The sequence below is a fragment of the Acipenser ruthenus genome, chromosome 7, assembly GCF_902713425.1.
Source record: "Acipenser ruthenus chromosome 7, fAciRut3.2 maternal haplotype, whole genome shotgun sequence".
Classification (NCBI taxonomy): domain Eukaryota; kingdom Metazoa; phylum Chordata; class Actinopteri; order Acipenseriformes; family Acipenseridae; genus Acipenser; species Acipenser ruthenus.
In genome coordinates this window covers 50,901,187-50,917,936 of record NC_081195.1, presented here as the reverse complement: position 1 = coordinate 50,917,936, position 16,750 = coordinate 50,901,187, and the positions used below count along the sequence as shown (strand labels likewise).

At 36.5% G+C, this 16,750-nt stretch overlaps 1 protein-coding gene across 2 annotated transcripts in view; it reads right to left on the bottom strand.

The window, feature by feature from the left end:
• LOC117416245 (metabotropic glutamate receptor 8) overlaps positions 1-16,750 on the bottom strand; it is a 188,766-nt gene that overhangs the window by 16,330 nt on the left and 155,686 nt on the right. Inside the window, exons 8-9 of one of the 2 annotated variants that reach the window (XM_034027337.3) lie at positions 6,217-6,356; positions 3,750-4,685 (exon numbers count right to left, since the gene is read on the bottom strand). In XM_034027337.3, coding sequence (XP_033883228.2) covers positions 3,750-4,685; positions 6,217-6,356 — 1,076 coding nt within the window. The remainder of the gene's footprint in view (positions 1-3,749; positions 4,686-6,216; positions 6,357-16,750) is intronic. The other variant, XM_059027229.1, reaches the window with a different exon arrangement.

The following is a 16,750-nucleotide window of genomic DNA, read 5'->3' as shown; positions in this document are numbered from 1 at the left end:
AAAATGTCACATTTCAAAATCTATAGCGAAATACTAGACCGGTAGACTATTTTGATCTAATTTTGTAGTTTCTTTGATTACATGATGTTAATATATAATGTGTGTGCAAACTTTTGGCCATAGCTGTATATATCTTTTTATTTGTTGTATAATTTTCAAAAACTTACCGACTATGAAGAAACTTTATTTTTTATTAATTTGCATACCAGTTGATAAGCCGAAGTATGGTCCACTTTCTTCATTTTCTTTGTTCGCTGTAATAAACGCAATATAGCAAGTTATAATACAATTACTGGCACCATGCGTTGATGTGGTAAACTTACTTTCTAATCACTCTGTACATTGAGCACTCATGGATATTAGCACTTTCACATAACCAAACACCTTCTAATCGCTTTATCCCCCACCCCCCTCCTTCTCTCTCTCTCTCTCTCTCTCTCTCTCTCTCTCTCTCTCTCTCTCTCTCTCTCTCTCTCACACACACACACAGTACAATTTTAGCAGTGTGTGTGTAATAACACAAGCTTAATAACAAAATATCTGAAAAATAATATTTACTTACATATGTTTCAGCCTAATTGTCATTGTTATCTTACTCATCTATCGTTTGTTGGTATGCTTTCTCCTTTTCCCTCTGCCGTTTCACCCAGATTTTTTTCACGCAAGGCATGAGGTCAACCTTTCTATCTGTAATAAATAAGAATTTGTCGTTCAATAAATTGGACGACAGGAAGATTTTTTCTGTATTAAATACAAAGCATGCCTGGAAATTCCAATATCCTTGCCGGATATTTTTTTTATCCTTCCCATGCCATTTCACAAAAAACGCTTTAACATTTCGTTGTTCAGATTAATTTCATTTAGTTGGTCTTCACTTATTTCTTAATATTTCGACTCCACTATCTCAAATGTTTGTTCTTGTTCTAAGAATAAGTATTTTATTTTTCTCTCTTTAGCTCGGTCTGTGTGAAGAAAATTATTTGGTTATAAACTTGTAACACAAACAGGATTTGTACTTTACTTGAGCTATAGCTTATATCCACTACACTGTAGAAATAATACTTATACAAATATTTCACATATCCTTATAAAATGTGTAAAGGTGTAACATAAATATAGGTATAATAATACCGCTTACCTTTTTTCAAAAACAACTGCCACTGCAGGATCACTTCGGGAGAGCGTCTTGTGCCAGCTTGTTCCCATTTAAGTTATCTGACTTGTAACAATCTTTTTCCTGATATGGACAAACGATTTTTTGAAAACATTTTGGAAGTACCAAACGAAGACATGAAAACAGGGACGCACTTGAAATATTCCGGCACATGACAATTAATTTTCCATGGAAATTATGTTACTTCTTGAGTATCCATAAAAATATCACCTTTATTATTTTCATTTACAAAATAGATGACGATAAGTACAGTGTCTGAAGTGTATTAGTCAATAAAAGTTCAAATGAATAATACGATGAATACTGAGTGTATGTTCTCATAAATAGTGAAACTATTAAACATTATTGTAACTTTCTTATAAACCTTTAACACAATCTTTTCCACACTTTCAGAGTAATTTATATTAACTAAAGCAAGCATCCATAATATATATATATATATATATATATCTATATATATATATTAGTAAATACTTGAATAGGCAATGTGGCTGGGCGCTGGAGCCTTTAACGACTGTTGTTTGGCAGGGCTAGTGTCTGTTTGGTGTTAATTTACTAAATGATCGGCCCAGGCAACAATTGCATTGTAATGCATTTGTTTCCTGGGCTGTGTAACTTGCATTGTAATTAGTTTTTACCTTTGACCGCTTTTTTTTTTTTTAATTCATATTTGCCCAAAACGTCTATAAAATAACACAGATTTACTCAAAGCATTGTATACAACATATAACTGTATTTTATGGTTTATTGCCACTGGTTTCGCAAAAAAAAAACAACAACATTTAAAAGAAATTGCTTCAGCTGATAAACAGCTTTTTTTGTATCACTGTATCCTTCGAAGAAGAGGTATTCAGCTATGGTCTTGTGATTCTGTGTGATGTGGAAAAATAATGAGCTAGACTCTAAGTGCTTGAACTACAATAAATCGATTCCAGCCTTTTTATTAAGTGGATATAAAAAAAAATTGAATCAAAACATACCTGCTAACATAACTATATATAACATTAAGATACTTATAAAGTGGAAGGGTTATGGTGTGGGCAGGAGAGAGCCCTGCACTTAGTTAGTGGGGTAGGGTAGGGCAGAAAAGCCCTGCTAATAAAATGTATTGTTTGATGTTTATTGGTGATGGGAGAATGTGTATTATGCTTTTAAATTTATTGTTTATGTTTATTTAAATGGATAACATTAGTGTGTTATGATTTGAATGTATTTTGTGTTTAAAATACCATGTTTTGTTAATGTTATTTTGTTTTTACCTCATGAGAATGCGTGACTGTCAGCTACTGATTATTTCAATAGCTGACAGTCACGCAGAATTATTATACTCGTGCAGACTACGGCCGAGGGGTTAACAGGATATTTAATAGGCAGATGATCCCTCGGCCATAATATAAAAGACCTGCAGCTTTGGCGGCACAACAAGAGTGTTTAGGAGTAAAGACCGGCAGTAAGAGGAGATACAAGAATCTATAAAAATAAACAATTGCTGCGCGTGCTGGTTCAAAACCAGCACGATACTTGTTTTAGTTATTTTCTTGCCTGTCTATTTTGTTTGGCCAACGTGCCAGTTTGTTTTGTTTGCTCTGTGTTCCTGTATTGTTACAACGTTTTATTTTTGTTCATGTATTAATAAAAGCGCAGCAGCAGCATTGATACCCCAGTCTGCCTGTGTGAGCGGCTTCTTCCTAGCCTGACGTCACCGCTCAAGCCATCTCTGTGACACGGTGTCTCTTGCAGACTGTATATATTTTTACATTGTGCTGCAGCACACTAATTGCTGTTTTGAATGTTTATGGATATTACAAGTCTAAAACTGCTATTTATAGATTTTCAGCTAGTCTATTAAAAGTCAAAAAATTGCAACAGTATTCTTTCTGACTTCTGTAGTTCAGGTCAACAAGCCTAGAGATGGGAATTCTTGCAACGAGCCTTGCGCAAAGGTAACTATAAGTACTACAGAAAAAAATGTTTTTCCCGATTTAACTCTGTGTCATCCAGACCAACAACAGCTACATTTTAACCAGTCAAACTATGGTCAATCAGTCAAAACACAGAAGAATTTGATTCCGTCAAAACCTTTGTTAACCTAAACCCACACTTCTGTACAGTATTAAACTAACAACATTTCAAATGACGGTTCACCAATAAAACATCCTCGACCCCGGACCAGCTGCTCAGGGGACAGTCAAGTTGTAGTCATTTGGAACTTTCTTCCCAACTTCCACCCATTATGCAATCACACTCCATGATAAACCTCCATCTGTCTTATCTAGAGTACAATTCACACTTGGCTACGCTGTGGCTTACTCAGTGAAAAAACCTACTGCATGTGGGGATTAAGGACATACATTAGCATTGGTGGATAAAGCCAGAAATCCTGTATTATTCAAATAACATTCCCTTTCAGAGAGGACATGTTTTAAGCAAAGATGTAAGGGTATTATCATTGTAAAGTGTTATACCAAGTGTATTGCATTCATGGCGATATGTTGATTTGTTTATTCAATCAACCCTCATTTCTAACTACATCAGCACATGAGGCTAATTTAAAAGTTATTTTAAAGCTACTTACCCTTTCTGCAGACTGTGCTGTACCGAAGAATATTGGTATGAAAGCTAACCAAATGATGCAAGTCGTGTACATAGTAAATCCAATAGGTTTGGCTTCGTTGAAGGTCTCTGGCACGCCTCTTGTTTTAATAGCATAAACAGTGCATGTGACCATCAAAAGAATACTGTATCCAAGAGAACATATGAGGGAAAGGTCTGAAATGTCACACTTCAGGACCCCTCTGGCATTCTTAGGATCTGGTGTTCTCTGCTCCCCAAAGTCCACTAGGATATGGGGAGGGTCCACTGCGAACCAGATGAAGACACCCAGCAGCTGAAAGGAGATGAGGGCGAATGTAATGGCGAGCTGGGAGGCGGGGCTGATAAACCTGGGGGCACTGACAGATTTCTTTCCTTGCTCAAAGATGCGATGGATCCTGTTGGTTTTGGTCAGCAAGGCAGCATAGCTGAAGCACATGCCGAGTCCTAAGAAGATACGCCGGAGAGAACACACGCCAGTGTCAGGGGTTGCGATCATGAGAAAAGTGATTGCGTAACAGAGGAATATCCCAGTCAACAGCACATAGCTCAGTTCCCTGCCTGAAGCCCTTACAATGGGTGTGTCGTTGTAACGCACAAAGGTCACAATAGCAAAGGTAGTGGCAATGATCCCCAGCATGGAAAGAAAGACGGGCACAACTGCCCAAGGGGAATGCCATTCCAGCTTGATTATGGGAATTGGCTGGCAGCCTGTGTGGTTCTCATTGGGCCTCTCTTCATAGGGACACAAGTCGCAGGTGAACTCATTAACCTGGTAATGATAGCCTTCACAGCGCTCGCAGTGCCAGCAGCAGGGTACTCCCTTTACAGTCTTCTTTCTTTCACCAGGCTTACAAGGAAGACTGCAGACAGAGACTGGAACAGAGGGATCCCCCCTAGTCCACTGCATATCATTCCGCTGTAGCAACAATAACAAATCATTACTTAAAGCTAAAAGATCCAAAACATATTTTGTGTAGTCTTATATAGCTCAGTATATATTATAAGGATATTCAGTGTTAATTTAAATATGGGAAGCACACAAAATAATTAGAATTGCCAGATGACTTTGTATATTTAAATGTCTATTTTATTTAGGCAACATCATCCACTGCTTCTCAGTCATATTTAATGTACAACACTGTGTGTTTATTTTTTATTTTTTCAAATCCATCATACACTTCAAGCAAGCATGCAGCCTTCCACAACTATTATTAAGGGAAGGGTTCATTTCCTTGTATGCAGGCTGTGTTAAATTACAGAAGCAGTGATAGTGATCAATTATTTAGGCAATCTACATGGTAAATTACATTATCTCCTGTTAACTGAACTGGAAAATCTAGACAGAGGCTGACAATAAAGCAATACAAAATAAAGCAAATATATAGAAAATAATATCTGCATTAGTACAGGCCATTTTAATTAATGTGAATATTGTCAAGAGTATACAGTTGAGTTGAGTATGAGTTTATGACCCTCAAACTCTTGCCATGCAGATTCTGCTGTGCTTATTGACTGCCTGGAAGCTGCTCTGCAATCTATGATTTCATATGGGCTTGGGGTCATTTTGAAAGTTTCACTTCTAGTGAACATGATTTTTTTGTTTGTTTTGTTTTTGTTTATCTTGCTTGTGACTTTTTTTTTTCCTTTTCGGCACATTTCAAATGTTACTTTGTATTCCCATGCTTGAAAGCACAAACTATTGTTATGTGAATATTTCAGAACCCAATTTTGGATAAAGCTTAGAAGGATGTTTTATGTTCTACTTATTAAGAGATATCTTTAGGCATTGACATTATTGAATTACCCAAATAATTAGACATTTGTCACAAGTCTCTGATATCCCAACATTTGGTAGTTGAAAATAGTCGGCAGCAATTACAACTCAACCTATTTATGTTTTATATATATATATATATATATATATATATATATATATATATATATATATATATATATATATATATATATTTGTTATGGAAGTCAAGATGAATGATCTAACATTTATTGGAACACTTACATTTAGTTTTGTTTGATAAGTATTAATATTCTGACATTAATACCTAAATAATAAGATGCAGCCCAATATGGTTTAAAAAAAAAAATTCAAGCCTGTGTTAAAAATATTATATTCACAGTATACATTTTACTTGTTAAATATTGTCAGTATACAAAATAATAATAATACTTTTCCCCCTGTGTTTATATTTGTGTAAGCATATGGTATTTATACTCCCTGCTTCTGCAGGTACAGTAGTAACAGTAGGGTGGCGGTTAGTTCAAGAGTGATCAGAAAGCTTCATAGAGGGAGGAAGCTTGTGTGACTGCTGCTAAAACTACTGGTACCTTTTGTAATGCAGCCAGAATCATATTTTAGTTTTAAACTGAGCATTGTGGGGCATGACAGCTTTAAAAAAAATGCAATATTATGAAAAAATAAAAAATCTCACATTTAAGTAAAGTTGATCAGTCCAGTGTCCAATAACCTTGTATTCTGCCGTTGATCTATTGGTGATTTGATACTGGAAAATGTCATAGCGTCCAGGAGCATCTCCGTTCTCATTGAAAACGACAGGGGTTCCTGCACTTCCTGTTGATTACAAAAAAAAAAAAAAGATTGATTCAAAGGGCAAGGCAACACTCACACTGATAGTGTGGACAATGTGGTAATGATTTTTGGACATTTTTGGAGTAGACAGGCACTGTATTTCAGCAGCAGCTTAACTAGTGATGGAAGAGATGACCTTCAAACCAGTAATTTTAATAATAGGAACCTACTGTTCAGTTCAATGCAGTCTGGACAGTATGTCCATTTTAGTGTTGGAATTAGAGGTTTTTGGATGCCCTCACACGACCTCTTTGGATTTAACTACACTTTTAGCTTCATTCTATGGTATACATGTTTAAGCAGTACAGTGCATTCAACCACAATCAATAATGGGAATCAGCAGAAAGCTGGTTCATCAGTTACATTTTTGGAAATTCAATGGGTATGAGACTGAGTTTGTAAGTTAGGTTCTGGTAAAATTCCTATTTACTTCTAATCTCTTTAACAAGATACATTTCATGTAAGACCATAAGAACATAAGAACATAAGAAAGTTTACAAATGAGAGGAGGTCATTCAGCCCATCTTGCTCGTTTGGTTGTTAGTAGCTTATTGATCCCAGAATCTCATCAAACAGCTTCTTGAAGGATCCCAGGGTGTGAGCTTCAACAACATTACAATTCTCTGTGTAAAAAAGTGCCTCCTATTTTCTGTTCTGAATGCCCCTTTATCTAATCTCCATTTGTGAGCCCTGGTGCTTGTTTCTTTTTTCAGGTCAAAAAAGTCCCCTGGGTCGACATTGTCTATACCTTTTAGGATTTTGAATGCTTGAATCAGATCACCGCGTAGTCTTCTTTGTTCAAGACTGAATAGATTCAATTCTTTGAGCCTGTCTGCATACGACATGCCTTTTAAACCCAGGATAATTCTGGTTGCTCTTCTTTGCACTCTTTCTAGAGCAGCAGAATACATTTTTTCTCTTACATTTGTCACGTGACAAATACAAGCAACAAAAGGCTGTAAAATGTTGTACTGTAGTTTATACTAATGTAAACGTATAGAACCAATACTACTACTGCTACTACTAATAATAATGCAAATAATCTAGTAATAATGTATGCATTTTATTATACAGTGAAACCAGTACAATTTCCACACATACGGTTGCACAAGAGCAATTGCCTTCTTTCTAACTGAATGTGAGTACATACTATTTTAATATAATTAACTACAGGGCATTGCAATGCTGCTCATGAGAAACTGATTAGCTGTAGGTAAGTTTCGCTGTCTAATTCAATCTTGGTGGCTATCGTCATTTTACTCTGTACAGTTCATTTGCTGCATAAAGTAAATTGTGTTTGTTTCCTTTCTTGTGTTTAATTGTATACACTTGAAATATTCCTGGAAACCTTGAGGATACAAATTCAAATTAAAAAGGGCAGCAACAATCTATTAGACATAATCTAAGTGATGTTGTAGTTAATGACCAAGGCAGCCTTAAAGAAAACTGAAGACGCATTTTCAAATACCATATAACTAAAAAAAAAAACTTTCAATAAAAGGTGTTATTTTATTTATGAATACAACATGTATAACAGATTACACTGGCTACCTAGAGGTATGATCCTGGGAAAGGGATGTAGGCCAAGGCAAATTGGACTCCCCTGCTGAGACAGCACTCTGAGCAAAAACTCCAGAGGTGCATAACATGGCAGGAGATAGCTCCAGATAACTGAAGACAGAACGGACAGAATTGAGAGTAGATAAAGATGTAGTAAATGTAATTCTTCTTATCAAAATGATTTTACCATAGCAGGACCGTACAGGCAAGGTGGTTTGTTATTAATGGACACATAGACATATTTGTCTCTTTAAAGAAAGAAAAATAACTGTTTACGTTACAGTAACTAGCAGATGTTGGAGCCCTTAGGTTGTTTATTTCTAATTTGTCAATGCCATTTCGACAAACAATAAGAACATTAGAACATTTACAAATGAGAGAAGGCCATTCAGCCCATCTAAGTTTTTCTAGTTCCTAGTAGGTGATTGAGCTCAAAACTTTGTCAAGTTGGGTTTTAAAGGATCCAAGTGACAACAATATGACTCAGTATCCCATTCCATACCCTCACCACTTACATCTTCCTTCGTTCTAAGTCGAGCTCCACTTAATTCCAACTGTCCTCTGGTCCTGGTTTTTGTACTGCACTTTGTAGAATATTGATTAGCCTTAACTATGTCAACTCCTTTTAAGATTTTGGGGACTTCAATCATGCCCCCAATTCTTCTTTGTTCTAGCCTAAATACATGCAGCTCTTTCAGGAAATCTTCATAGTTCATTATAAGCCCTGGGATTAGTCTGGTTGCTCTTCGTTGGACTTTCTCCAAGGCCACACTGTCCATTTGGTACTGTGTTGACCAGAACTGGACACAGTACTCTAGGTGTGGTCTCATCACCGCATTGCACAACCTCATCATAGCCTCTTTGGATTTGTACTGTACACTTCTGGTTATATACCCAAGGATTCATTTTGCTTTTTTGATTGCTTCCTGCACTGGTCTGGTTGCTGACAGTGATGTTATTTCAACACCAAGGTCTTTCTCTTGGTGAGCCTGTTCCAGTTCTATACATTTTTGTGACCTACACTTTACATGTGTGGGCACTCAACAATGTCCGGGGCAGATGATGAATTTGCTGATCATTTCTTAAGAATTGTGTACTACCTTGAATCAGGTAAAACATTTTTTTTCTGCTGTACTATAATTGATAGCAAGTAATCTGTGCTGATATTGCTAGGACTTTAAGTAATGCTCCTACTGCCATGTAATGACAAAATTCAAAATTGCATAGTATCTGTATGTATTTATTAAATTATGTATTACATTTCCAAAAGTATCATAATGTATTATTGTGAGTATAGTTTTATTTTAGTAGTTAGGAACATGCTACTCTGGATAACCAGACACAAAGCTCCCAGTCATATGATAACTGTATGTTGGTAAACCTGACTTCCACTGCAAGTTACTCTAAAACAAAGTCAATTGCCAGCTTTTCATTTACTGTATACTGCATTTGATAAGCCTGATTTGACTTACTAACTGGAAACTGCACCATGAAATGTTTTTTTAAATGTTCCACATATGATTTTTTTGCCAGAAATTCCTTTTGCATCTCCCAAGTGGGCTACATAACATTACATGCTTGCACCATGTTGGTAAAGCCCCTTGACTTGAATTACTAATTGCTGACAAATTAGATATGTTCAATGAGTGCTGCAAAATCGTCAATAATAACTGAAGACCCCTCGAGTTAATAGATCATTAAATTGAGTTCAGATAACATGCATTAAGTTAGAGAACCTAACCTTGAAAATATTTTTTTCCATTGATCCATAGTTATTGATTCTGGCTTTGAGATCTCTGTGGATTTAAATAGTGGTAGTGAAACCTTTTTATTCGCATCAGAAAAAAAAATGGCATTCATTAATTTGAACAAACAGCTTTACAGCTGCATATAAAAGAGGAAATGTGCACAGCCAATGGAGAATAATACATTACAGACCAGTAACTTTAATTCAGGATGAATACTATGTCCATTAAATGGATTGTATAACTGTTCAATGCACTATGTGGGTGCCCTTCATTGAAACTGATCATTAAACATGACATTCTTTACACTACATTTATCAATATTATACCAAACCACTGCGTTGTGCAAGGAGTACTTTATCCATGATTGAAGAAATGTATTAAGGTAGTGTTAAAGCAATCATTATGTGCATAAGTAGTTGCATCTGCCAACCACTTTTCCACCGCAGGGGTTTGCAGTTAAAACTTTGATTCTTAAAAATTCTCCTCCATAAAATGATCAACCTGTTGTTTTCTTTATCCTCTGTTGTCCATAACTCTCTGAGTGATGTGACATTTCTGATTTTGCTTTAGAAAATAAATACTTATTAAAAACAGATTTAAATCATGTGTGTGCTTTACAGAGCAGAAATAAACTGTGTGTGAAGCTTTTTGATGATGGCACTTAGAATTCCACAAGGAGAGCCATCATAAAACAATCCCTCAGCTAATCATTTGACTTCTATTTCCTCATTTTATTTGTGCTTAATGAAAACTGAAATCCGTGATGACAGTGATTGAGTTACACATTGTGGTTCAGGCATTTAGACGTGCATTATCATGTTGACCTTGAATCCCTTTCCTTTATTTGAAAGCAGTAAAAAATGTATTTATCTTGATCTTAAATTTAATGAACAATCATAGATGATTACAACAGAAGAACACAGAAGATAACACCATGTCCTATTAAATGGTAAGAAATTCAATATTTTGAAGAAAAAATAGATTCTATGAAGTAACCATTTAATAAATAGAAATATTGAGATATGTAATGTTTTCATACAGGAAGGGCCTGGTTTGACGATTGGACACTGGAGGACAGTGTCACAGACAATTCTGGCACGTCCCTTTTGTGCTATAAGTCATTAGATCCTTTTGCATGGAAGGCCTCGGTTGCAAGGGTGTGCGGTTCTTTGATGGACCCAGATTCAGTTAAAATGTGTTTGCCCACTGATGATGGGAATGGGAATGTAGAGATGGGAGCCTAGCTAACAAGATTGAAGTTTTTTGCAGGTATCAAGTGAGACCCCGATCGCCCACACCTCTGATGTAAAACGCTGGATGCACAGGCCTGTTGTAATGTTGTAGGATTCTGTATTTTGTATCCTAGGTTTGATTTATAGTAAGAAAAAACAAAAGTATTTAAATAAATAAGAAACTTATAATAATTTTAGTAAATACATGAGGATGTTAGTGTATATCAAAGTAAAAACAGTGTTGGAGATGACTCATTGGTTTTGGCCGATGAAGCGGGGATTTTTTGCTGGCCAGCAATTTAAAAGCCAAGATCCTCTCTATAATGAGTGATCTCGTTAATATTAACTAATGAAATACCTTTCGGATAACAGAAGGTAGGAGTTTATATTAAAATAAACATTTTTCTATATATAACAGAAATTAATTAGAACCTGGCAAGAAGAGATGGGACACAGAGTGTAGGACGGTTTTACTGAATTAAGCTAAAGATTGATTTAAAATAATGAGTATTAGAAAATGCTTACGGTAGTGTCTCATATTAATCAACACTAAAATTGGCAAAAGGAGAGATTGTCTTAAAAGCTGCTTCAACTGGAGTTTGTATGAACAGAGAAAAAGGTCAGACGTAGTTCAGTCAGAATAATACTATTAAGTTAATGGTAGCCTGTATTTAGATGAAAATAAATGGACCTTCCACTAAAAGCTTAAAAGACTTCATAACAGATCAATGGAGTAAAATATTATCACAATTTCTAGGAGCAACTGTTGTACTGAAATAACTGAATTAGAAATACATCTTATAATGTCATTTAAAGTTAAATGTTGAAAGAACATATTGAGAGTTCATTAAACAGATGCTTGACATTGACAATGTTGTGAACAAACTGTTAAAACACATTTAATTTAATCAATTCAATCATGTTCATTTAATTTAATCAATTTAAGAATTAGTTCAGTTTCTGTCTCCAACTAAACAAAAAGCCTTTTAAACATTACAATATCAATTAAACTAAAGAATATATATGTTTAGTTTACATAAAGGTTTTACTGCAATAAAACACAGGAACTATTAGGGTTGAATATGACAATAAAGTGTAAACTGTATTTAATAACTTTAGTACACAACAGACTTACTGGAAAATAAGCCTTGCCTTTACCTGCTTGTAGCAGAATGGTGCTAGACCTGGAAAGTTCTTTTTGGCAACCTGCTATTACTCTCCCTAGTTTCTTTTCCAGGTCTGAGCAACTTTCTTGCCCCCTCTGAGGCAGGCTGAGTCCCACACCTGCCGAGTTGGGCCCTGCGCAGGTGGGGGGATTTCTTTTCCTTCGTCTCTCCTATAGGGACCCAAGACACTTTTCCCTAACTCTCCACACCACCCAGCTGCCAGCTGATGCTGCCTGAGTAGTGACGGGATCTATCCTTTTGTCTTCTATCTCTCATTCTCCTTGTCGCCCAGCAGCCAGAGGATGCAGCCTGATCCGACCTGGACTTGACAGCGTCCTTCATGTTTGTCTTCTCATTCTCCTTATCGCCCAGCAGCCAGAGGATGCTACCTGACTCAGTCCTTTAGTACAGGGATCTGTCCAGCCTGTTCTATGTCTAACACCACTGTCACACAAGCCCTCACACGCACCCAAGCTCGCTGTCCATCATGCCCCCCTTTTATTCTCAAGCCCTCGGAAGCACCCAGTGAATTGGAAAGTAAAAGATTCCACTCTGAATATCACCACGAGTCTCTGCATTCACTTTCAATATGATATTAGATCAAACATCGGCCTGCAACTTTATGGAGAATGCCTTGGCCCCTGCCACTCGCTCTTCTTATTCTACCGCCTGGTCTTCCTTCACCACATTCTGTGCCCAGAATCGGATCTCTCCCACCACCTATAATCTTCAGCACCTCCTCGCCTTTATCACATACCTCAGGCTATCCCTTAACCTTGCCCTTCCTCCATCAGGAATTACCTCTCAGGTATCCAGCACCAGTTCCGCCTCGAATCCATCCCCCCCCCCCCCCCACCCACTCCTTTCCATCCCAGATGTCTGCCTGACAATCCGGGAGAAGAGCATCCCTTCCGCCTCTCCATCAAGACAACCGATCTCATCGGATAGGCTCCTTCACCTCATCTCCTCCCTCCATCGCGGTTGCTTCCCCCCTTTCAATGGCATCGTCATGGAAGCTCTGTGCCTAGTCACCTTCTTCGGGTTCCTGTGCTGCTCTGAGTTTTCAGTCCTTTCAATCTTCAGCTTCCCAGCCATTGACCTCACTCAAGTCCCCGGAAATCACTTTGTCCTATTCATCAGGACTTCAAAAACGGACCAGTTACATCAAGGTCAGTGCGTTCAGTTCTCAAAAATTGATTGTTTAATTTTTGACATTTTAGAATACTAACAACTGAATGTACATTTTTTGAACTGTAACCCAATATAATCTAATTAACACATATTAACATAAAAGATGTTGAAACCACCAAAGACTAGAACAGTTTCACAAATATAAAACATTAATTATAAACAAACAAAAAACCTGAATGAACAGAGCCCCATGTTTTAGTGGCAGCAGTCACATAAATGAATTTTGAATAAACCCTCTTGCAGATTCAAGAAAGAAGCATGAAGCTAAAGTGTGCCAAAGCTGTGAACAATATGCAGCCAACCGTACCAAGAACATGTGCTTAGCTCAACGCACTAAGAGTCCTTTACATTTTCCTAGACTGGCAGAAATGTCCAATTTTACTTTTCCGAGCTCCAGGGAGCAAAAGACAGTGGGCAGGTAAATGGAAATGTTCCAATTAAAGTAGCTTGAAACCATCAGAGCAGCACTGAGTAGACAAGGTGACGAGTTGTCGATAGACATTGATGTTGATTAGCATACCATAAGAGACAAGCATGTGCTTTAGATATAAAGATAAAGTTTGAAAAGGAAGACTGATAAAAAAAAATAACTTAACGATATTTGGTTATATGAGTCAATTCCATTAAGAGCAAGTTGTAAGTACAATAAATGGATAAGAACAATTTCAAATAAGAGCAGTTACAAAAAAGGATTTATTGTTTAGGTGCTTCATATTTTGAATCAAATATGAAGCATCACCTTATTATGGTTTAAAAGTTATATTTAGAACCTGTGAGGTGCAACCATCTGTTGCTCAGTATACTGTACAGGAATATGTCTTAGAACTTAAAGGTTGCAAGAGGGAAGCATAGAGTTCTACTGTAGGAATTCTATTTTCTATGTTCGTAATTTTCATTAAAAAAATTGTGCACCTGTGTTGTACAGTTGAAATGTTGTTACTCAAAGATCATGTATGTGCCATTAACAAGAAATGCAAATTGTTTCAAATGTAGGCACAAGGAAAGGAACGTTCTGGGTTCCTAGGTTCCAGCACAGTATTTGCAACCTGAAATGTCATGGCTTCTTACCTGGAAATCATTTTTGTTAATATTAGAGTACAGCAGTGTAACTTTACAACAATGTGTGTGATTAAAATTGTAGATTAAAATATGACAGGTTGTATTATTCATTATTAATTATTCAAAAACGTAACACTTCTACATGCAACAAACTAGGCAATATACACAACAGGGACTGTAACAAGACGGGAGTGCTGACTCCCAGTGGTGCCTAATACTACATGTGTACAATCAATCGTCCCGATGACTGATGGCAAATCTGCTGTGTTGTAAAACTAATTTTTGCTTGCTAAAGCTTCAGTACAGTAGGAACTTGATGTGATTATAAGCGATTTCTGCTAATGCCTGAATTCCAATTAGTTTTACCAACCCAATAAAACCAAAAACGGCATTTTTTTTTTTTTATAACATGACATTTGTTCTATACTACAGTAAAATCTTGATAAATGATTTAGCTTCTTGATACCTGTCATTGAACATAATATTATAGAGCAATAGTAATACCATATTTATCTCACAGGAAATGTACACTGAGTCTCAACATCTAATAGAACTATATATATGTGTGTGTGTGTGTGTGTGTGTGTGTGTGTGTGTGTGTGTGTGTGTGTGTGTTACGTTTCAAGTGTAAAATTGGTAAATCTATAGATTAGCCAGTAAATGTGTAGATTTACCAGCTCAGCGGTCAATCTATAAAATAACTAAGGAGATGGTAGTTACAATGCTACAGCATTTGATGTTAATTCAGAAATAAAGTAACGTCAGGGGAAAAAAAATAATAATCTGTAAGATCTTTTACGTACTGTACTTGGGTAAATTTATTATTTATTTTTCTTAAACTCCAGCCATAGGATTTTTTGTATTATTTGATTAATCTTTATAAACTTCACTGCATCCCTTCTTGCATTATTATTATTATTATTATTATTAATAATAATAATAATAATAATAATAATAATAATAATAATAATAATAATAATAATACACATATTTAGCAGAGATCATTGTTTTGTCCTATATACAGACATGATTAGAGACAGATTTCTAGTTTTATTTCTAAATATTTTATCCCCCTTGTCTTTCGCTTTATGTAAAAAATAATTAATGAAAGAGCTATAATTATCTCATAAAACAAGCTGATAATTGAAGTCCAATTAATATTATGAGACAAGTGCAATCTTACATGCCTATCTCAAATACATCACTGCCATTGACCTGACAAACACAAAACCACTTGTAAAGCTCAGGAGTAAGAAATTTATGACAATGCATTAAATACCTGTCATCAGTCATACATTTTACACATAACTGTCCTCTATCTCTAATATTCATCTTAATAACTAAATCCCACATATGACAGATTTTTTTTGTATGCTTACTCAAGGTATTAAACAATGACAAATGTTAATTTTAAATGAGGCACAATAATCGGTTATAAAGTACAGCATAATAACGTGGTTCTAATCAGATGTTTGTGTGTCATCGTTCCTGATATATACAACAACCCCTTGGGATGGAGATTTAATGATACAAACAAGTAGGTGCCTTTTATTTATGGTGGAGCAGCAAAAAAAAGGTCACTTTTGGGCACAATACAGAACAGAACCCAATAAAAATTATAACAAACAGGGGATCAACAACTTTCAGGATTGTCGCACTAGTTTTCTAGATTTGGGAAATTCCAAAGCATGGAATGCCTGGAGGGGGTAGGCCAGTACCAGTCTGGTATGACTGACAGCGGTCCATGACTCAAAATGAGTCACATTCAAGGAAAAAATGGAAGAATCATAATTTTACTGAGACAAAAACAGGTCAATCTGTTTTTGCTGTACATTCTTTATAAATATAAATTACAAATACAGTAGAGATATACACACCTCCTGATTGTCACTGTTAAAACCACTGAAATATCAGCACACCAGAACTCCATTTAGCTTAGTCAGTAAAATCTCAGCTTATGGTCCTTAAAGAGTAAGTAGTGGGTTTCCGAAAAATATAGTTTTATACTTCCCCACGTGTTGCTGCAACTGTTTAGATAACTGTTTAGTTTCTTTTTCATTGTTAACAATTGGAACAACACATGGGGATATGTAATGTTATATTTTTCACCACCCTGCTACTTACTCTTTAAGGTCATAGCATTGAAACCCGCTGTTAAAAAGTATTTTAGGGGTTCCCGAGTGGCGCATCCGGTAAAGGAGCTCTGTGTGAAGTGCTGGATGCGCCCTATAGCCTGGACGTCGCCAGGTTCGAGTCCAGGCTATTCCACTGCCGACCATGGACGGGAGCTCCCAGGGTGCGAAGCACAATTGGGCGAGCGTCGCCTGGGGAGGGGGGGGGCTTAGGTCGGCCAGGGTGTCCTCGGCTCACCGCGCACCAGCGACCCCTGCAGTCTGGCCGGGCGCCTGCGGGATTGTCTG